Here is a 23,189-nt window from a genome sequence, read left to right on the forward strand (position 1 = left end):
TGGGCACTAAAGCACCACCTATCCCACCTCATGGAGGGTTATGCAGAAAATCTAAAAATAGCTTGGGCCTGTAATAAGGTTAAACTGGAGATGAGGTGAACCGAGACGACAACATCCAGGATGTTAATTGAATAAATAATTAATTTGCCTTCAGGGATTAACAATGCATTTTGAAATTTGGAGTCTAAAAGTAATTTAAAACATTTTGGGAGAGGATTGTCTCACAGTCACCAGTGTGAAAGTGGAAACAACAATGATAAATTGAGTTAGCAACAGTAACTATTGGGGGTGGGGCTTACCAATTGGTCAATTGCAAACCATCAAAAATGCCATAGAGGTGATTTTTTTATTTGTCTTTTATTCCTAGAGTGCTGTCAAATACTTAAAATATCCCGGCTTGAATGGACCCAAACAGGATCAATGGGTCCAGAAAGTCAGAGATTTGAGCAAAAGTTAGTTTTTCAGAAGTTGTGAAACCTTTTGGGTTAGAAATGTCTGCTGACATGAATCAGCAAGAGAGACCACGTCTCTCCTGTGTTAGCCTCCTTCCACTGGTTCCCCGTAAAACTCACAATCCAATTCATAGTTCTCTTACTTGTAAAAGTCCTAAACATCCAAACTCCTGGTTTCTCCAAGACCCGATATTTCCTTATGTTCCTAACAGAGTTCTTTGTTCTCAGAGTTCAGGTTTAGTCGTGGTTCCTAGAGTATCCAAATGTAGATCTGGAGGACGGGTTTTCTGCTATCAGGCACCGTTACTATGGAACGAACTTCCAATCTGTGTTAAGGAGGCTGACACCACCTCTACCTTTGAAAGCAAACTTCAAACGTTTGTGTTTAGTAAAGCCTATAGTTATTGTTTAGTAAACTTCTAGTGTGTTAGAGCCAGTATTCATAGCTGCAGCTGCAGGACAGGACTAGAGCAGCTCCTCTTAAACAGAGCTTCATCCTAGATATCCTGTTGTAGACCTACGCTGTGGGGGGACACCAACATGATCCACTGAGCGGTGACCCTAATAATAATAATAATAATAATAATAATAATAATAATAATAATAATACATTTTATTTGTAGAGCACTTTTCATGAATAATCTCAAAGTGCTTACATAAAAAGGGAAAAAAAATCAAGACACATAAAAGACTAGAAGTAAAAAAGGATAAAAATAATAAAAACATCTAAAAAATACCAGGGAAAGCCTTCCTGAACAGGAACGTTTTAAGTCCCTTTTTAAAGGTGTCCACAGACTGGAGTAGCTGTTCAGGGAGGGAGTTCCAGATGTGTCGGGCAGCGGAGCAGAAAGCTTGGTCTCCCATGGAGCGGAGTCATGTGCGGGGCTGATAGAGGAGGTTGGTCTTTTGTGAGCAGAGGTTCCGGGTGGATGAGTGAGGGGTCAGGAGGTCTTTGAGGTATTGAGGGGCAGTGCTGTAGATGTAGAGGTGGGTGATGAGGGCGATCTTGAATTGGATTCTTGAGGTTATGGGAAGTCAGTGTAGGTTCTGGAGAATATGGTCGTATTTGCAGGTTTTTGTCAGACCCTCTTCTTCTCTTTCCTTTCTTGAGATCAATATTCAGTTATTAATTAGGTAGTATCTCAGTAGCATAATAACACTCCATATGCTGCTCAGAAACGCTCCTGTGGTGTCAAAGGTTTCAGGATTTTATCAACTGCAGCCTCTACTCTTAGACCCCGTCCACACGTAGCCGGGTATTTTTAAAACCGAATATTTCCCCCCTCCGTTTATAAAAAAATTTGCATCCACATTACATCGTTTAAAAAAAAAAAACCCTTCCACACGTAACCGAAGATCTGCGTTTTCGACCACATTCATAAGCATTTCAAACCTGTAGATCATCTGCGGCTCCCGGGGAAGCTGCACCTCCGCGGCTCCGCTTCCCCGGCAGGCGCGTCTCCTTCTCCCCCCCGTGTCCCGCCACGGAGCTGCCGCGTTATCGACGCAGCCCTACGCCGTAGCCTACGCCGTAGGGTACGGCGTAGGGTGCGCGTCGCCGCGTACCCTACGGCGTAGGCTCTGTGTCGGTGTAACGCAGTAAGCATAAACCTTCGTTTATTTGCGTTTTCATGTGGATGACAGGTCCAAACGTAGGAAAATATCTCCGGTTTAGCAGATATCCGCAGATATCCGGCTACGTGTGGACGGGGTCTTACTTAGACGCCGCCTGAGGACATCTCTGTGGACTACATTTCTCTGATTTTGTCATCTCTACTGCTTAGTTATGGCAGATAATTAAAGTGGACATAAGTTGGACATCACAGCTCTTCATCAGACGGATACGCTGCCCTATAGAGAACCTTGTGTTAACTGGTAATGGTAGTTTAAATGGTAGAGTCCCACTGAAACTGAAACATTTGTCATACCTGAATGAACTGCATCTGACTTGTAAGGGAAAGGCTGCCCCAGAATATACATCTGAATTAAAAGGGACATGATTAAGGGTAATGCAGATGCCACTGGTGCTTTTATCCCCGATGAAGCTGATTGGTTGGAAAGGGAAGTGAGAAGCTGTATGTTCAAGTCTAACCAGCAACCTGTGATATGCATAGCTAGTTCTGTTGATGACTATTATTAACTTCATCTGCAATAACTCTCAGGAGATATTTTCTTGTCTGACTTCAGTGTCTCTCATGGTTTTGGAGGAGTTATGGTCTGTTCTTCCTTCCATTGTTGCTTCAGGTCATTGAAGTTTTTGACGTTCAGGTCTACACAGCTTTCTGAAGGTCTCACCACAGCATCTCAACCAGATTCAGGTATGGACTTTGACCAGGTCATTCCAGAACCTGGATTCTTTTATTAAGGAGTGCAGATCTGAAGTCATTGAGCCCTAATTAATACTATTCCCCATATTCTTCCTGAGTCTCTTCCTGGCACTTTTGTCAGGTGGTAGTTTTGAGAAAACAGCAGGGTACATTCAGTGATGAACAGTCACATCAGCACCCCCTCAAAATCTCTTCTAATCAATCAAATCAAATCAAACTTTATTTATATAGCACTTTTCATATATGAGTAACAAAAAGTGCTTTACATACTAAAATCAACAATTTACATAGAAAAATGCACGCACTCATGGTTAAAAACACACATCTGGTCACACACATCCTCACTTTAATACCCACATAGCACATTAACCGACGTTTGTGAACCTCAGTCATAATTCCAGGCTTCTTTTTACTCAAACAGAGGCTTCTCCTGGAAATGTAACCATACTGGTTCAGTCTTCTTCTGATTCTTGTGTCATGGACTTAACGTTTAACATTCTCAGTGAGGCCTGAAGGCTGTAGTTCCTTTTTATTTTATTTTTCGGAACATTCCCTACTCTGATCTTGGGCTTAATGTGGGATAAAGATTTTAACTCCCAACAAATTTGGGAAGATTAACAACCCTTTTGAATGTTTTCCACTTGCGTATAACCTCAGTGTAGAATGTCAACAATTTTTGGGAAATTGACTGATTTTCTTTTTCCTTTGTCCTTTTCTGCAAACCTCCACAAACGTCTGTATATGTAGCTTCCCTCATTTCTGGCAGGCTTCACTGTTTTCATGTCGTTACATTTTCACCTTTTTATAGTGAAAGTCAAATGTCAGAATCAGTTGTTTCAATGCATTTTTGTTTGCGTTTGTGACACAGCCGAGCCATGACCATGACTTTGACCCATCAAGCCACGCCCCGTCCTGTGTGACGACGACTTAGCAGTCCAGGACCTGATCTACGGCGCTGGAACGTGGTTGGACAGACCAGCAGCTTCAGCGAGGAAATTATTGTTTTTTTTAAATGATTCATTGAAACTGCAAAGGCAGACGTGATGATGTAAGTTTTTATTAAACAGGATAATTGACAAAATCTAAAGATAATAAACAGATTTAAAAAAAACATTATGCAGACAAACAGGCGGAGCTCAGCACAATTATTCATATCAAACACGTATGAGCATTTTATTCCAGATAGAAAAGTTCTGCTGCTGTGCTGCAGCGTTGTGTGTGTGTGTGTGTGTGTGCACAGGAAATCCAAAACACCGTCCAGGCAACAAGCTTCGTCATCATTTTAGTTTGATCAGAAGAGCTGCAGATGATTTCAGTGAGAAACTTTACTCTGATTTAAGATTAAAATCAGCACTTTTGCTGCGACCAAAGAATAAAAGACACAGAGGCCAAAGAGGACATCCTGAGTAAAAGAAAACACGGGCTGCAGTTGTGATTTTTAATTCAACATTAATGTGAGTCTGCAGATAACATTTTTATAGTAAATGAAATAAATCAATTTCATAAAAGTCAGCGGTCAAGCCGATATATTTGACGGCGGTACTTTTGCTCCCTTTGTGTCTGTAGCACCGTTCAGTCCTTCAGTTGGCTCTGGCCGCGTTCCGCCTCGCCAGGTTGGTTAGCTCTCCCTCTGTTCCACCGCCTGGCATCAAGAGCTGTGTCTGTGTTGATGGGCCATTAGCCCCGCCCACACCGCCGAGCGTGAAATTACTAAAGCCCAGGACACACCAACCCGACGTTGCCCGCTGTCGGCCGACTGCTGTGTCGCCTCGCATCGCCTGTGTCGGGCTGGGTCGGGCTCAAAAAGAAGCACTAGACACACCGCGAAGACGACACCCAACGGCGAACTAGCACGTATGTTCTGCGCATGCGTGAGAGGTAATTCCCCTCCATACCAGAGGCAGCGGTAGTCTGTATTCAGGGGCTCAAGGAGGAGGACAGCACTTTTTTTTTTTTTCAAAGCTTTATTGAGAAAACACAAGTGCAATACAAAACAGCGGCGACCAGACGGCACAACCACCTGCAGCTCTGTGGAGAATTACCGCTGGCTGAAATAAATCATTTAGGAAGATAAATGTTGGTTTAATAGATGAAATCTAACAGTTGTAGCTACGCCTGTTAAGAAATTTGCTCCGAAAATTTCGGGATTTCTGCCTGGCTGCCGGCTCGGGAGCTGATTTATGGTTCCGCGTTAAATCGACGCAGAACCTACGGCGTAGGGTACGGCGTACGGCGCGCGTCGCCGCGTAACCTACGCCGTAGGCTCTGCGTTGGTGTAACGCAGAACCATAAATCAGCCTTTATTCTGGCAAGGTTTGAAAAAGACTTCGCAAATACGGGCAAGCGAGTGATTATATACATTCACTGAGTGAATATTATGAAAGTAAAATATATATTTCTCGCTAGAAATGTAATCAAAATGCATTTTTAGTACTCAAAGTATTGATTTTATTCACTAAAAAATAAGAAATGTCCGCCATGTTTTTTTTTTGATTCAGTCCGCAAACGAAAAGCATTCTGGGAAATTCTGGGAACAGCCAATCACAGAGTGAGCTGTTTGACCGACCGCCGACGCCGATTCGACATGTCAAATCGGCTGAAAAGCTGCCGAATGGCTGCCGACCTGTGGCGACGTGCGGGACACACCGGGAAAACTAGGCCGACAGACGCGCACCGACGCTCATCGACGGCCCGACGGCCGACAATCGGCTTGGTGTGTCAGGGCCTTAATGAAGCCAAAGGTTCCAAGATCCCGTGAGAATCATTTACAATGCTGCAAATCTGGGAATTATACATATTAAAGAGTGATGTTTAATCAAATGTGCTTTTCAACTTGTAACGTGAAACTGATATACTTTTTAAAGCCTCTTAGGCTGAACTTCACCTTCCCTTTTAATCCAGGTGTGACATCATCATGGCTTTGTTCAGTGTCCTGCCCTAGGGCACGCAGGCTACAAGACCAGACCAAAAAAAATCACTGTTTTCTCATAAAACTACTTCTGTCTTAAGTCAGCTTTGTTTTGTTTTATACTTCTATCTATTGTAAAATTATATATTTATTCTCCCATCAGAGCTTTCTTCTCATTAATCTTTACCTTTTTTTTCTCATATTACAACTAAATTCTTATATCATCATCTTGTTTTTGACAGATGAAGACAAATAAGCCGATATGCTTTTGTTAGAGAAGAAAAAACCACAACAATCACCAAATAGAGTTCAAACTGACAAGAATAACTAAGAATAATTTACTGATCTTTACTAATAAGAATCAAACATTTTTTAATTGTGGTTCAACAGGATTATTAAAAAACAAACTTATGAAACTGTTCCGGACAACAATGATGGACCTTGAACTTCATGTTTAATTTCAGAACCTTTACAGTCGATCACGTCCTCCTCGGTGGTCCACTCTGGTTCCAACAGAGATGGATGGTAAGATCTGACGCTAATGGACAAGGACCTTGGAGGTCACCCTGAATCTCTTTGGGTGTTCTTCTGGTGTCGTTGGTTTCTGTTCGTATTATCCGTCTCTTCGGGTTGTCATCAGTTGTCCTCTTGTGTCCACGTCCAGGGAAGTTGTCTACAGTCCTGTGGAGCCTAATAGTCTGAATGAAATGTCCAACTGTTGTCATGGGAACATCCAGCTGCTTGGAGACGGTCTTCTAGCTTCCAACATGCTGGTCTAGAAAGCCCTTCCTGGTGTCTTCAGACAACTGTCTCCTTTGGTGTCTCTGGTTCATGTTCAGTGTGGTGGACACCATGATACCAGACAGCAGAGGGACATTTTTAACCCTTGAAATGCTCTTTAGAGCACACTTTAGCTTAAAACGTCACCATGGAAACAGTATTTTAGTTAGTGTTTGAACTGATTCTATTGGATCACAATTCAAAAATGCTGTCTGATTTTCATTATTCAGTAAATTATCATTTATTTCAGGGAACATTGTTGTTTTGTCTCCTTTAAAGGATGGAACCAACTCATTTGTCCACACTTGTAGTTTCAGCTGGCCGTTGTTGACCCTGTGTGTGAAACTCTGAACGTCATCTCTCTCTGTGATGTTCAGACAAGAAGACCTGAAGGAGTATCTGTGTTATGTGACCCGTTGTTGTGAGCGGTTGAAGGTCCGTGGTCCTGTCTGCACTTCTGCTGCTTCTCAGATGCAGAAGAACCCGGTTTAATGTGCCGCTTTCAGTAAACGATGATTACACATGCACACACTTGTAACATTTGCTCACATCGGTTTAGCCCGTGACATCTGGAGGTGGCTCTGAGCTGAATGGCAATCATGTCTCCAGGCTTTTGTCACCAACACGAGTGTAGAGGTCAGAAGTTCACATGCTCCAGCGTCTCAGCCCCCCGTGGAAGAGGCCTTAAGTGCAAAGTGATGAAACTCAGTGTTTGAACTGATCCACGAGGAAGAAAAAAGTGAAGAGACGGTGCATTCGTTCAGTCATGAAGAGGCTTAAAAATCCTCTGCCCTCAGGTGCTGTTGCTGCAGCTGTTTCGGGTTCAGACTGCTCATAGAAAAGTAGTTCCAGTTTTTGTTCTTGAGTTCAGCTGCTCAGGATTCAGGAGCATCCCTCATCTTCCTGCCTGATGAATATTTCTCCATCATCTTCCCTCCATTTTATCATCCCCCTTTCCTCACCAACAGACAGGTGAACAGACCCCAGCGTTCTGTCCAATTGGCAGTTTTAGTGGGGGTCACATGCCGGTGGAGGACAGTCCCAGACCGGGCGTCTTGCTCATGCAAGGTAAACCCTGAGCTCCGGCTTTTGGGAAATCATGCGCCACAACGCGGCCGTTCTCGCCTCCGAGTCCGAGTCCGGGCGGCCTTCCGCCCAAACCGCCTGCCATGACGACTCCTCCCCCGACCGCCATCCCGCCGAGGCTGGTGCTCATCATGGCCGCATCGATGAGCTCCTGAAACGGCATCAAGAAGGTCCATGTTTGGTCACAGGTCCATCTTTTAATCACCTTAAAAACATCAACATTCATTTTTTTTATGTTATTTCACTACATCGAAAGGCAGATGAGGAAACAGCCACAAATGTACTGAGGATCTTGGATCATGGATGCATGTTGTTCTGCTCTCAGAGGAAAGTTTACACATTACCAGCCTGTAATACACCTGGAATATTCCTTTAGGTGTCTTCTGATTGGTTTTCTGTCTGAACAAACACAACTCCTGGTGTTGGTCAGGAACCAATCATGGTGAATGAATATTTGAGCAAATACGTACATTTTTGACAATGAAAAGTCTGGAACTGGAATCATACATTAACAAACCAGAAATACCTATGAGTAAGCCCCACCCATCAAACATAGATGAGCCAATGGCTGTTGAGTATTGTTTCCGACATCTGTAGCTTTCAGCCCCTCAGAAAAACACTGAAAGATGTTTCCCAACAACAATTAAACTGAAGTGTCAAAGAACTTGTAATACTGATTCCAGGTATCCTAAGTCTGATTAAGTAAGTTTGGTTTAAACTGTTAATGTCTAGAAGATCAACAAGGACGTTTACATTTTTTTCTGAGGAAAATCAATTAACTCTCCAATCGTAAACTTATTTTATCACAATTGCTACGTAGAAACAGACTTTGTCTTTGATATGTTAGTTCTCCAGCACTTCTGTTGATCACACTGTGAGTTTATCTCGGATTAAGGAGCTACGGAGTACCAGACATAAAGTTGTACTTTAATCTAGTGTTCGGTAATTAATAGTAGATCTGAAGTTCTGTCTTCACTAATGAAACAAATTAAAACAAATTAATTGAATCTCAAAACTAAGGGGGCAGGGCTTACTGTTAAATTGCATTAGCAACAGTAACTAAGGAGGCAAGGTTTACTGATAGACTGAGTTAGCAACAGTAGCTAAACCAACAGTCAGAAGAACTGGATCATGAACGATCCCACGCTGACGTTTCTGGTTGAAGCGTCTGGAACAGTAATCGCTGTGTCTTCACAAGCTACTGGACATCTCTGCTCAAAGTGGTTTGTACGAAGCAGCAGCTTAAACTTCTGAAGTGAACGCAGTACTCATACTGTATATGCTCCCAATGGACCAGCAGTAACTGATGACATCACAAATGGAGGTGGTCCAATCTGTCATCCAATCAGACCAAACCAAAGTTTGCCAGATCTGGATCAGCTGGATTTATTTTGAATAGCAATTCATCAACACCTCTTAAGCTTCTTATTTTTGAGCATTTCAGAAAAACACCCGTTAATGGTGTGATCCAAATATTTCCAGCCACTTCTGTCAGCAACCGCAGTTTTTCTTTTGTGTGATTATTCACTTATTTAAATGTAGTTTAAATGTCATGAACAAAACCACTGTGTTGTGGTGATCAGAAGTCTGATTGTCTGCAGTTAAAAGTGTTTTGCTTTGCTTTTAGGTGTATTTATTTGCTAAAATAACTAATAATGGGCTCATTGATCACATGTAACACACTAAGAGTTTTTCAAATCATAACTGATTTCATTTTGGTTGAATCATCTACAAACCAGGTTTTACTAACGCGTTTCTCTTGCTTGAGCTGCACTGAAACGACTGTCACCGCTCAGTGAAACTAATGATGTGGATCCAGAGTTAATATCCTGAATCGAGCCTCCGAGCTCCCACGCAGCCCTGCTGTTTCCAACGTGTCATCATGCAGATTGGTCCAAATGAATCCCAGGTTTATAGACTTACTGAGGCGGCGTTCACATCTGAACAAACCTGCTCTCAGCGCCACAGCAGGATGGTAATGGTCCACCATCCGCCTGGAAACGCTGCACACCTCACCTCTGCTGTCAGGTTTTAACTTTTACCGCCATGGCTCTAAACACAGAGCAGCATCATGTGCACTCCCATCATCCCCTCTGCTGCTGGACAAATCAACAACAAAAATACCAGGACACTTAAAGATGCACCAATAAAAGTTAAAGAAAACTACAATACTACATAAGTATTCTGAGGAAGAAATGGTGACAATGGTTATCCAGCAAACGTTGATATTGAAACAACAGGCTCTTGTAGGGATTCAAACACACATCCAGGTCTCCAGATGACGGCTGGTCCTCTCCCGACTGCAGGTTTGAGTACTATCTGAGTACTACCATTACCAAAAGTACCACCTCTTTTAATCCCATGTTTTTGTTTTTGTTTTTGTCTATAAACATAATAAAAATCATCTAGATTTAGTGGGTCTCAGTATATGGTGAATAAGATCTAGGACAGACAAGAACATATAACAGTCTTCACCAATGCAGTTTTTGATTTAACAGAAATGAAAATAAAAATAAAAATCATGTGTTCAATCTTAAGTAGTACCCAGAGCTGCTGATCACCATCATTGATGAACGGATCATCGCAACTAATGAACTGATCACCATCATTAATGAATTGATTGAGAGAGAAATAACTTTTGCAGGAATGTAGAAGCAGGTTGTGTTTTCAGCGGATCAACTAAGAAAACCTTTTAACCCCTAAATGATAATTGTATCAAATCGTCAAATCTGCAGTAAAACCTCGGCAGTCAGTGGCGATAATTCTGCTATAAATGATGAACTGCTGAAATGTTGAGAACGCTTTCGTAACAGATTTGTTCTCAAATGTTTGCACTCATGTGAAGACAAAGCTTTTCTTCAGAGCGACAGGATTTATGGTAGAGGATAAATAAAGTATCTCCTGAAATGAAAAGATCCTCCGTGTGAACACCTCTGTGGCAGATGACTGCGGCATGGACCTTCTCTGCATGCTCCCCCGTCTGCTCTGACTGATGAAATCCTCCACAGAGGTTGTGTCAGCGCCGCCTTCAGTGGGCGCTTTAAATCCTCCCTTTGTGCTCAAGACGTGCATGTGGAGGGAATAACAAAAGTCCAGCATAGAAGAGAGCTGCAAACAGGGCTCTAATGACTTGTTTGTTCCTTCTGAGCAGCCCATCAAAGTCTCAGTACAAATACACTCTGTTATGAGCACAATTTCATCAGCCACCGACGGCGGCGATGAAGGAGAGCTGCAGATCAGAGCACCAGGCGAGGAAGAGGAGCTGCAGATCAGAGCACCAGATGAGGAAGAGGAGCTGCAGTTCAGAGCACCAGATGAGGAAGAGGAGCTGCAGTTCAGTGCACCAGATGAGGAAGAGGAGCTGCAGTTCAGAGCACCAGATGAGGAAGAGGAGCTGCAGTTCAGAGCACCAGATGAGGAAGAGGAGCTGCAGTTCAGAGCACCAGATGAGGAAGAGGAGCTGCAGTTCAGTGCACCAGATGAGGAAGAGGAGCTGCAGTTCAGAGCACCAGATGAGGATAGCTCAGCTGATGCTCGGAGACATCAATGGCCTGTGGCTGCGTACTCAGAACATCAGCAGCTGCTGCACATGCTGAAAGTATCCATAAATGATGTAACATCAAGTTCTCTGGTGCATCAGAACATTTACGACGGCACATTTGAATGTTTTAGAAAAAAATATTTGGCTGTTTTTAACCAGACTGAATAGGATGAAAATTTTTCAGTGACTATCAATTCAATTTTATTTATGTAGTGTCTATTACAACGCAGTTGTCTCAGGGCGCTTTCCAGAGACCCAGAACATGACCCCCGAGCAATTATTACATAAACACAGGTTTAAACTCCCATAGTCGGATAAAAACCTTAAGCCAAACAGTGCCAAGGAAAAACTCCCCTTTAGGAGGGAAGAAACCTTGAGTAGAACCTAGATTATAAGGGGGAAACCATGTTAGCCAGCTAGGCAGTGCAGGAAAAGAGGGATCAGACAGAGAATGAAGAACAGAGTGAGGAGAGACACAGACACAATGAGTGCATTTACATGGGAAGTTGAATTCCTCTTTAATTCAGAATTCAAATTAAATCCGATTTTAAATGAGTAAAAATTACTATTACTATAATTCCATTACTATAATTCCAAATGAAAATGGCCATTCTGAATTAAGAACTAATTAAGGCGGAACCATAAATCAGGCTTTAGAGGGGGGACATATCGGAGAACCACCAGAAGAATATAGAGTGGATTAAAAATAAAAGTTAAGCACTGAGCTACATGTGTCTCCCGTCTGGGCCATTGCAGACTCATGGCCTGAGCATGATGTTACTAAAACCAAACATACCCGCCGCCTCTTCTTCTAACTTTATGTGCGCGCTGCGGCGGCAGCGAGTTGTGTCGCATTAAATGTCGTCCGGGCGTAATACCTGCTTTGAGCTGGTGAAATTAAACGAAAAAAAAAAAAAAAATAAATAAATAAATAGATCCCCCAACTCATTCCCTTTCACACTCATTGGCCTGCAAATATGGGGGTTCATTGAGGCACTCCTTCCACGTTTAACGTGTAAAAAAAAAAAAAACACTGGCAAATTTACTGGTCGCACGTGTGCGAGTGGACATGAAATTCAGTCGCACATACTCAAATTTTGGTTGCAAAATGCGAGCATTTGGTCGCAGTCTGGAGCCCTGACATGTGAAGTTTAATTCCTCTTTAATTCAGAATTAAAATTAAATCTGATTTAAAATGATTAAAAACGACCATCTAAACACCTATTCCTGAATGAAAATGGCCATTCCGAATTAAACTTAAGTCTGAAGTAAGTGGCTGGTTTATTCCGATTTTAAATCAGAATAGAATAATTCCACGATCATGTATACACCCATTCCGCTTTAAATTAATTCCGGTCTTTCTGCGTATGCTCATTCCCTTGCCCGTCGCGATGACGCATATATTCCGCGCTGGGCTTGTTTTCAAAACAAAAGTTTCAATATGGCAGCACGCAGTAAACGGTGGTCAAGAGCAGAGACGATTTAAATAATAAATAGCTTGGAGGACCTGGAAATAATTAAAAGAACAGATGGCAAGAAACAATAATAAAAATAAATTAAAGCTGCAAGCAGCGATGAACGGGCCCTCGCACTCACGGCCACCGCCCCCCATAAGCATATCAGAAATGACACCACCCACGACTTTCTATGTTAAATCATTCAAAAGTTATAGCAGAAAAAAGGTACACGGCAATCAGAAGAAGGGGCGGGGCTAATTCAGGCCAATGAAAGTCAAGGACTCCATACAGAATCTGATGACACCACCCACGACTCTCTATGTTAAACCATTCAAAAGTTATAGTAGAAAATCGGGACAACCAATCAGAAGAATGGGCGGGGCTAATTCAGGCCAAAGAAGGTCAAGGGCTCAATACAGCGTCCAATGACACCACCCACGACTCTCTATGTCAAACCATTCAAAAGTTATAGTAGAAAATCGGGAAAACCAATCAGAAGAAGGGGCGGGGCTAATTCAGGCCAATGAAGCTCAAGGACTCAATATCGATTCAGGTGACATCACCCACGACTCTCTATGTCAAAACATTGAAAATTTATGGCAGGAAATATGGACAACCAATCAGAAGAAGGGGCGGAGCTAATTTTCACCAATTATGGTCAACGACTCAATATCGAGACCCATGACACCACCCACAACTCTCTATGTCAAACCATTCAAAAGTTATGGCACAGAAAAGTATTCTAGGGGGCGCTGTTGAGCCGTTAGGCCACGCCCATTAATGCAAACCATGAAATATCAAATGTATCGCCAGGCCTGGCTTGCATGCCAAATTTGGTGCCTTTTGGGGAACTATCAAATATGGACCAATCAGATGAAGGGGGGGTGGGCTTGTTGGCGTCTAGCGTCGCCACGGTAACACTTTTGAAAGAGAAAAGTAATGCATGTAGTCGCAGGATGGAAACGCACATTTTGATGTATAACACATCTGGGTTCACGATACGGTTAGGGCCGTATTAATTCTCGAAGGAATGGCATATATTGCTCCAAAATGACGCGATTAATTCAGAATGTTCAAAATGGCCGACTTCCTGTTCGGTTTCGGCCAAGGCGCCAAGAGACTTTTCTTTAAGTAGCGACATGATACAGGTGTGTACCGATTTTCGTCCATGTACGTCAAACCGTATTATGGGGCTTGAGGCGCAAAGTTTTTTCTGTCTGAACCAATCAGATGAAGGGTGGGCGCACTTTTTGGCGTCTAGCGTCGCCAAGGTAACGCTTTTGAAAGAGAAAAGTAATGCGTGGTGTCGGAGGATGGAGACGCACATTTTGATCTATAACACACCTGGGGGCACGTTACGGTTCGGGCCGTATTAACTGCCGAAGGAATGGCATAAATTTCGCCAAAATGACACGATTAATTAAAAATGGCCGACATCCTGTTCGGTTTCGGCCATGGCTCCAAGAGACTTTTCTTTAAGTTGGGCCATGATACAGGTGTGTACCGATTTTCGTGTATGTACGTCAAACCGTATCGTGGGGCTTGAGGCACAAAGTTTTCCGGGGGGCACTGTTGAGCCATTTTGCCACGCCCATTAATGCAAACCATGAAATATCAAATTTATCGCCAGGCCTGGCTTGCATGCCAAATTTGGTGCCTTTTGGGGAACTATCAAATATGGACCAATCAGATGAAGGGGGGGTGCGCTTGTTGGCGTCTAGCGTCGCCACGGTAACACTTTTGAAAGAGAAAAGTAATGCGTGTAGTCGCAGGATGGAGACGCACATTTTGATGTATAACACATCTGGGTTCACGATACGGTTAGGGCCGTATTAATTCTCGAAGGAATGGCATATATTGCTCCAAAATGACGCGATTAATTCAGAATGTTCAAAATGGCCGACTTCCTGTTCGGTTTCGGCCATGGCGCCAAGAGACTTTTCTTTAAGTTGGGCCATGATACAGTTGTGTACCAATATTCGTCCATGTACGTCAAACCGTATTATGGGGCTTGAGGCGCAAAGTTTTTTCTGTCTGAACCAATCAGATGAAGGGTGGGCGCACTTTTTGGCGTCTAGCGTCGCCAAGGTAACGCTTTTGAAAGAGAAAAGTAATGCGTGGTGTCGGAGGATGGAGACGCACATTTTGATGTATAACACACCTGGGTGCACGTTACGGTTCGGGCCGTATTAACTGCCGAAGGAATGGCATAAATTGCGCCAAAATTACACAATTAATTCAAAATGGCCGACTTCCTGTTCGGTTTCGGGCATGAGGCCAAGAGACTTTTCTTTAAGTTGTGCCATGATACAGGTGTGTACCGATTTTCGTGCATGTACGTCAAACCGTATCGTGGGGCTTGAGGCACAAAGTTTTCAAGGGGGCGCTGTTGAGCCATTTTGCCACGCTCATGAATGCAAACCATTAAATATCAAATTTTTCGCCAGGCCTGGCTTGCATGCCAAATTTGGTGACTTTTTGGGCACGTTTAGGGGGGCAAAAAGGCCTTCCTTTTGTCAGAACAATAAGAAGAAGAAGAAAAAGAATAATTCCTGCAAATACAATAGGGCCTTCGCACTGCAAGTGCTCGGGCCCTAATAAAAATTGTGAGCTTTTCAAAGTTGTAGCTGCTAAGCAGCTAAGTTTGTTTTTCTTCCGGTAGACGTAATTTCCAATAGACATAACTTCCCCAATCCAATCAGAGCCCTTCCCAACCCCCAGACCTTAAGTGGAATTGGATAAAGCCGATCAAACGTGTTTTCCATGTAAACCTCAATTCGGAATTATTATTTCCATGTAAACTCCAAGGAAAATAGTTTAATTCGAAATTATTTAATTCTGAATAATTAATTCTGAATTCAAAAACATCATGTAACCGTGGGCAATGGTAGGTTGGGGGACTACAGAGACCACTATATAAACAGATGTAGACAGCAGACACTAGGATAATCAGAGGTTGGGACTGCAGGTCAGGATGCAGCTCCTGAGGCTCTGGCCTGCAAACATGCACAGAGGAGAAAAAGAGGGGGCAGACCAGTACAACAAATGACAAGAACAATGGACCCCTCCTTGAACTGCCACCTTACTGTGGTGGAGGGTTTTGTGTTGCCCGAATGATCCTAGGAGCTATGTTGTCTGGGACATTATGCCCCTGGTAAAAAAACTCAGAAACTCAGGTCTGGGAGGAGTTCGGTGAGGCCATGGAAGGAGACTTCCGGTCGACCTCGAGGAAATTCTGGTGGACCATTCGGCGCCTCAGAAAGGGGAAGCAGTACTCTGCCAATACGGTGCAGGTGGGGAGCTGTTGACCTTGACTGTGGACATCGTCGGACGGTGGAAGGAATACTTCGAGGATCTCCTCAATCGACTGACTTGCCTTCCATTGAGGAAGCAGAGAGTGTGGACACGGGGATGTGCTCATCCATCACTCAAGCCAAGGTCACTGAGGTGGTTCGTAAGCTCCTCAGTGGCAGGGCACCGGGGGTGGATGAGATTCGCTCTGAGTTCCTCAAGTCTCTGGATGTCGTAAGGCTGTCTTGGTTGACATGCCTCTGCGACATTGCATGGAGGAAGGGGATAGTGCCACTGGGGTGGCAAACCGTGGTGGTGGTCCCTCTTTTTAAAAAGGGGGACCAGAGAGTGTGTTCCAACTATAGGGGGATCACACATCTCAACCTCCCCGGGAAAGTCTACGCCAGGTTACTGGAGAGGAGAATATGGCCGATAGTTGAACCTCGGATTCAGGAGGAACAATGCGGTTTTCGTCCCGGTCGTGGAACACTGGACCAACTCTATACCCTCCGCAGGGTGCTTGAGGGTTCATGGGAATTTGCCCAACCAGTCCACATGTGTTTTGAGGATCTGGAGAAGGCATTTGACCGTGTCCCTCGTGCCATTCTGTTGGGGGTGCTCAGTGAATATGGAGTCCGGGGCCCTCTATTAAGGGCTATCCGGAGCTTGGTCAGACTTGTTCCCAGTGGATGTTGGACTTCGGCAGGACTGCCCTTTGTCACTGGTTCTGTTCATAATTTTTATGGACAGGATTTCTAGGCGTAGCCAGTGGCCGGAGGGCACCCGGTTTGGGAACCACACAATTTCATCTTTGCTTTTTGCGGATGATGTTGTCCTGTTGGCTTCATCGGACCGGGACCTTCAGCATGTGTTGGGGCGTTTTGAGGCCGAGTGAAACGCAGCAGGGATGAGAATCAGCACCTCCAAAACCGAGGCTATAGTTCTCCACCGGGAAAGGGTGGCGTGCTTTCTCCAGGTGGGTGGAGAAGTCCTGCCTCAGGTGGAGGAGTTCAAGTATCGGGGTCTTGTTCACAAGTGAGGGAAAGATGGAGCGTGAGATTTCAGATGAATCGGTGCAGTGTTCACAGTTATGCGGTCGGTGTACCAGACCATCGTGGTGAAGAAAGTTCTGAGTTGAAAGGCGAAGCGCTCGATTTACCGGTCAATCTACGCACCTACCCTCACCTATGGTCATGAACTTTGGTTAGTGACAGAAATGATAAGATCGCGGATACAAGCGGCCGAGATGAGTTTCCGTGAGGATCCTTTCTGGTTCCCTCCCACTCAAACTCTTTTGCACCAGTACAGAACATACCAAACCAATCACAATGGCGCAGGGGCGGGCCTTATGTACTGACTTATACCAGCGGTCTGAGAGCCACTACTCATAGCCAAGATGACAGCCTTGTTCATGACACACTGGGTCAACGGGTTTTTGCTGAATACCCAACATCATCATTCACCAGTGTTCTGTAGCGCTTCAAACCCTGCAGCACCCCCTGGTGGGTGGATGAATTACAGGCCACGACCAACATCATTCCCAGGCCTGCATCACATTTCCTGTCCCTGATTGGTTATATATCCGTCCAATGACATCAGATCTGTTGGTACCGCCCACTGGAATTCAAAATCCAATCCAGAGGGAAGCAGACTAATTCCTTATAATAATGAGAAAAAGAACTAAGATGGTTGCTAGGCTAGCGGTGAAATTTTGGATCCAAACGCTTTCTTTAAGTGTCATCTCAATCCTCTGAATTTAAACTTACTGATTTAATTTAAACTTTTTTACTATTCATTTTCTGTCACATTTAATCACTGTTTATTTGACAAAAACACTTGTTTAAGTCCAGGAAGAAGTCACCTGGTTGGCTTGAAACCCTTGATGGATTAATGTGTGTGGGCGGGACTACTGTGATGGCGTCTGTTTGTTTGGAAGCTGCTGTTTCCACGGCTGGAGTTCAGCATTCGGCCATCAGAGGACTCAGAAGTGACCTGATTTGAACCTGGACTTGTCTGATGCCACCATTTCCACAGAGCACCAGGTCCTGGATACAGTCCACAATGTTCTGGACTCACCTTCATCCTCTTCGACTCGATTCGAGACTTGTAGCAGAACTCAACCAGAGCCACCAGCATAGCCAGCCCCAGCCCACCAATCAGAATGTAGAAGACTCCCGCCACGTTGCTCAGACTGAGCGCGCTCGTCTTGTCCTGTCAGCGCAGAGAGGCGGAGTTATGGGCAACCAATGATGATGCTGACACTCATGACGTCACAGTTACCTCTACAGAACTTTAACAACTACCTTTCTAACTGAGCAGATACTAACATTCAAAGGCTGTGATGTGGAGTTAATGTTTCCCCACAAATAACAGACTTAGACTTAAAAATGTAAACGCATTCAGGGAGCACAAAGTCTGCAGTGATGAAATAACTGCTGTCTGAGCTTCAGGATGACTGAAATCAGCTTCACAACTAAAGTACAAATTTTCCATCTGTGACCTTTTAAAGCTCTAATACTGCCAACATTTATGATCTCGTAACTTCCTAAGAACCGGATCATGATCCTCTGGAAATCACCAACACCGGACGTGATCAAACATTTTCCAATATTCTATTTAACTTTTAATAGAGAGCATTTTCTTTACTTTGAGTATTCATTTCAGCAAATCATCCTTTATTTTGCATCTATATTATCTGCTAATTTAACAATGTATTACGTATCAAAGAATTTGACAACTTCTTCATCAACTGTCTCACATAAATACAATAATTGTATTCTACAATCTCTGATATGGAAAATGCTTGGATGGTATTGCAGATGTAAAAATAAAAAATAAAAAAAGAAGAAAACTCAGCGATCAGCTTTACTTTAATTTCACAGAAGACAATATTAATTAGATAATTTCCCCTTGTGACATAATTAAAGGATTCCTGGACCATCTGCTGGACTTCCACTTGGAAGCATCCGAATTATGACGCAGAATGATGAAAAGAAAAAGCTTCAATCCTGCAACACATTTAAGAAAAAACAAAAATCACTTTGCAATGCGGGAAAAAAATTACAAAAAAAATTTAACACTTACGTCTTTGAGGAGCAAAGATGGACAGAAGACCTCCTGTTTATTATTAAATATGTAAGAAAATGATCAAAATGTTTGAAAACCACGTTTTTCAGAGAAAAGATTGGCAGAGACGGTTTTTGTAAAGTGAAAGACGTTCTCAGATTTTGTAATTGCACTTTATTCTATTGATTTATTTTACTTTTGACATGGTGCAGGTGACTTTTTATGTTTTGACCTTCAGTTGTGGTCAAACTAAAATGAACGCAATTAAATGGCAATCATTTGATTTTTTTTTAGTCGTTTAGATTAGTCAACTAATCGAAAAATGTGTCAAAATATTAGCCATTAGTGGCAGCACTGCTGCAGAGAAATAATATAGTTTGCGTTTTCCTTAACTCTTTTATGTTTTTCCTCTTTTGCATAATTTTCTTCTACATGACCGGGACTTTGAAGACATCCTGAAGCTTGATTGACACGTTTCGGTCACACTGAGGTTTCAGAGAGAAGATGGAGGTTTTTCTCCTTCTTCTGACTGTTCTTTCACATCCTCATCTCTGACGGAGGGTGAAATGATCCTCTCCATCACCTCAGATCACAGCCTTTGATGATCCATATTTGTGTATCTGTCACATGCAAATCCATGCACAAAATAAAGCATTCAGCATGAGGGAAAACAAATAAGAAACTTAGTCTTTAAACTCTTCATCTACCTTGTTCACATTTCTGATTTGCTGTTTCACAGGTCTTCTACACCAGTTTTATTCAGACTAATCACTGATCCCTGTGCCGCTCCGACGTTTCGTTAAACAAATGGAGCATTTAATTGGCCGGTGGGTTCTTGTTTCTCTTCAGGAGCTGCATCTTCGGTTGCATGCATCACTTCATTTCGGAGGCTTGGCTTCATCATCCAGGAGCATGCAGCACGTTCAAACATGACAGCAGACAGCTCTCATGGCGGTTGCTGGCCTCTCCTTCACAGGAAGTGCTGTGAGCCTATCAGCAGGCTTTCCTCTCCAAACCGTCATGTTCACCTCAGCCAATCAGCTTCTGAAGAGCCACATTTAAAGACGACTTAACGTCAGACTGAAGCCGGGTTGAAATAAGAACCGATGTAAAACCTTCAAGGGTCGTAGATGGAGAACTGTGGGTGTTTTCTTTCACTTTGAAAATGGGTAAAGAAGAAATTATATTTCATGGAAAGAAGGTTTCTCTGACATGGAAGGATTTTCTGGTGATTCAAAAGATAAATATTTTGTAAAACTATCCAGTTTACCCCTTTTACCGCTTTATGACATCTACGGTCACATGACGTACCGTAAATGTGTCTTGTTGTCTCTTCTGCAGGAGGTGATGTGGCGGGTCAGTGAGGGGAGTTCCTACCTACCCTACCTGCGTTTGGGATCATTTCCGTCAGTATGACTAAGCTTTAGCTATCGGAGGGACGGCCTCGCATGTGCTTCTACAACACCAGGTCCGAAATCCATTCACATTCAAAGATACTTTATGAATCCTCAACGGGAAACTCATAAACTAGGTTAATTATGGCATTTATTAGATACCGTAGGTGCAGAACAAGCCCAGAGCTTCATCCCTCCTCCACCGTACTTGACAGTGGATCTGCTGGTTGTCTCCAAACATGGTTCTGGACATGAAGACCATGAAGACTCATCTGTCCAGACTTCCAGAGAAGTCTGCTGGTTTGTTCAGATGCAGGTTTGTGAATCTCAGTCGTACTTCCATGTTCTCGTTAGACAGAAGACGTTGTTTCCTGGAAACCAGTTTTCTTCTGTCATGGACTTTAACATTTGACATTCGTTCAGTGATGCCTGTAGGTTCTGAGCTGCAGCTGCTGGGATTTGCTGTATTTCTTTGAGAACTGTACACTACTGTGTGCTCTTGGGGCCAGCTTCAAATCCTCCTGAAGTAGTACAGGGGTACTTATCGTTGTCCACATGAAGGCTGATCCTCAATGTAGAAACAACACAAAGTGCAGATGTGGACATGTCCTGCTGCTCTGGTCACGTTATTTGTCACAACTTTGGACTGACGGGAGGCGACGGTGCAAATGGGAGCGACAGTCTGGTTACTGCTTCAGTTTGACATTAAGACGGCGTCTAAACAGACTGATGAACATTTTCCTGTTAGTCACGCTTCGTCGCTCAGCGAGATCAGAGGAAACAGAAGGTACATGACAGATTGGAGACAAAAACATCAGTGTCTGTGTGTGCATGTGTGCGTGCGTGTGTGCGGGATGAGGAAGAGGAGGAGGAGGAGGAGGAGGGTCAGAAACTTTAATTCCATCAAAGCTGGTCAGCGGCCGTAAACAGAGGGAGAGCTGGAGAGCGTGATCCTGAGAGGAAAACTGCTGGCACTTTTGAAAATCTGACTTTTTATATCTGATAAAAAAAAAACAAATCTGGCTTCAGCCTGGAGCTTGTCTTCCAGGTCAGATTTGATTTATATAAAGCTTAAAGGGGGAAACAAACATCTCAGAGAAAATGTGTTTTTAAATCCTCCGGCAAGTTCTTGGCCAACAGCAGCATCAGCGCTCCGAAATGTCCAAGTTGCCGTGGCTCCCACAGGCAGACTCGGTTTATGTGGAAGGATGTAAAAAGTCACATTTTCCAGCAGAGTCGCTCGTCCATCTGTCTGCGGCTGCTTCCAGCGAACTGCGCTGACCGCAGAACATTCTGGAGAACAGAAGGAGCTCTGAAAAGCCTCTGAAGAAATCTGATGGCTTTCTGCTGATCTGAAGACATGAAAAACCCTTATCTGCAGAAACAGCCGGCTTTGCCGCCATGAGCCCGAGCTCGCCTCATTTCCTCAGCCATTTCCATTTATTTGACTTTGAAGCACGTTTAGAGAGAAATTAGTTCATAAAAAAACACATTAGGAGAGAAGTTAGTGGGTTTTCACATGTCACCAGATTGAATAAACGTGTTAAATCGGTTTATCCTCCTGTTCTTCAGAGGTGCTGCAGTGATACACTCCACAAACAAAAAGTTCCTCAATAATCGAAATTCAGGGAGTTTACTGGAAATTCAAACAATAACAAATGAAAAATTGTCTCTTTGGGACTTTCTTTCGGTAAATAAGAGGCTACTGCTAGCAGCTGGTTAGCTCAGCGCAAAGATCACGACAAGAAAAAGAGAAAACAGACTTGGCCGGATCTGCTCAAATGTAACCAAATCCAACAAATACCCACCCTGAGTGTCAACCGACTGCCTACTTTTGTTTGAGTTAAAACAAGATGCGTGTCCTACTTGTAGAAGCTTGGTCGTTGAGAGTAAAATAACTGAATGGTTCACTTTTGGGTCTTTACGACGTACTCTTCAGATCGCCGGCCTCCCTAGCCTGACAGAACATCAAATGTCGCACAGCTACGAGTCCATGTTAGCCATCAACAAGGTGTTTCTGCATCCTTGGTTCCTACATTGTGTAGCATCAAACTCTTAGGGCCCGATTTACTAAAGGTTTGCGTGTGTTAAAACGTGTGCAAACTTGACAGCACCCGCAAACCAAAGTGCGAGCTGATGTACTAACAGCGTGCAAAGACGACTGCGTCTCTGAAATGCGCAAAATTGCACACGCTGTTTATTTAGTACTTTTGCCCTGATGAATAATCAGTATGGGGCGTACCCGGCAGAAATCCTAAATACTGGGAGGGGAAAATGCAAATATGTCCATTTACCACGCGCAATGAGATTTACCAAGCCTGAAAGTAATTGCGCGTATTGTGATTGCGTCTGTATTTAATACGTTCGAAAGGAAGGTGCTAATCTGCTGCTGCTGTTATTGTGGCAAGGAGGCGACATCCAAAATCAAAGAATACGCAGAGAGAGAGTGTTTATTCTGCTGCATGCTATTTTAAAAATGGTTGCACAAGTTTTATTAAAGGCCACTTTTTCTTTAATTCTCCGCCTTATATCTTGCCACCTTCTCTTATTGTGCCCCCCTCCACTCGCCCACAAGCAGGCCAAGCCTTTGTGCCAAAACTTTGTATTTTATTGATTATTTATCTTATTGAACGTGAAATCATCCTTCGTAAATTACATTTAATTAAAACCCGTGCTTATTAATCACAAAACACAGGTTAAACATCATGACCAAATCCGCTCCGACCCGCTGTGTCAGGATCAGCGCAGGCAGACTGCAGCTTCGCCTGAATTATGGTTCCGCGTTAAATCGACGGCCATATGATGGTCCCGTCTGTCACACATTTACTGTCAGTGTTTGCTATATAATATATAATATTTGCAATATACTGTGGACATCTGAATAAAA

The 23,189-nt window shown here is 43.4% G+C and overlaps 1 protein-coding gene across 3 annotated transcripts in view; it reads right to left on the reverse strand.

Annotated features, from left to right (window-relative positions):
• Positions 1-3,853: 3,853 nt before the first annotated feature.
• The window catches only part of LOC133459986 (glutamate receptor 1-like), a 123,843-nt gene continuing 104,507 nt past the window's right edge, over positions 3,854-23,189 (reverse strand). For 2 of the 3 annotated variants that reach the window (XM_061740442.1, XM_061740441.1), the window contains exons 17-18: positions 17,919-18,053; positions 3,854-7,704 (exon numbers count right to left, since the gene is read on the reverse strand). In XM_061740442.1, coding sequence (XP_061596426.1) covers positions 7,486-7,704; positions 17,919-18,053 — 354 coding nt within the window. In that variant the 3' untranslated portion in view covers positions 3,854-7,485. The remainder of the gene's footprint in view (positions 7,705-17,918; positions 18,054-23,189) is intronic. The other variant, XR_009784080.1, reaches the window with a different exon arrangement.

This window comes from Cololabis saira, chromosome 14 (assembly GCF_033807715.1).
Source record: "Cololabis saira isolate AMF1-May2022 chromosome 14, fColSai1.1, whole genome shotgun sequence".
Classification (NCBI taxonomy): Eukaryota; Metazoa; Chordata; class Actinopteri; order Beloniformes; family Belonidae; genus Cololabis; species Cololabis saira.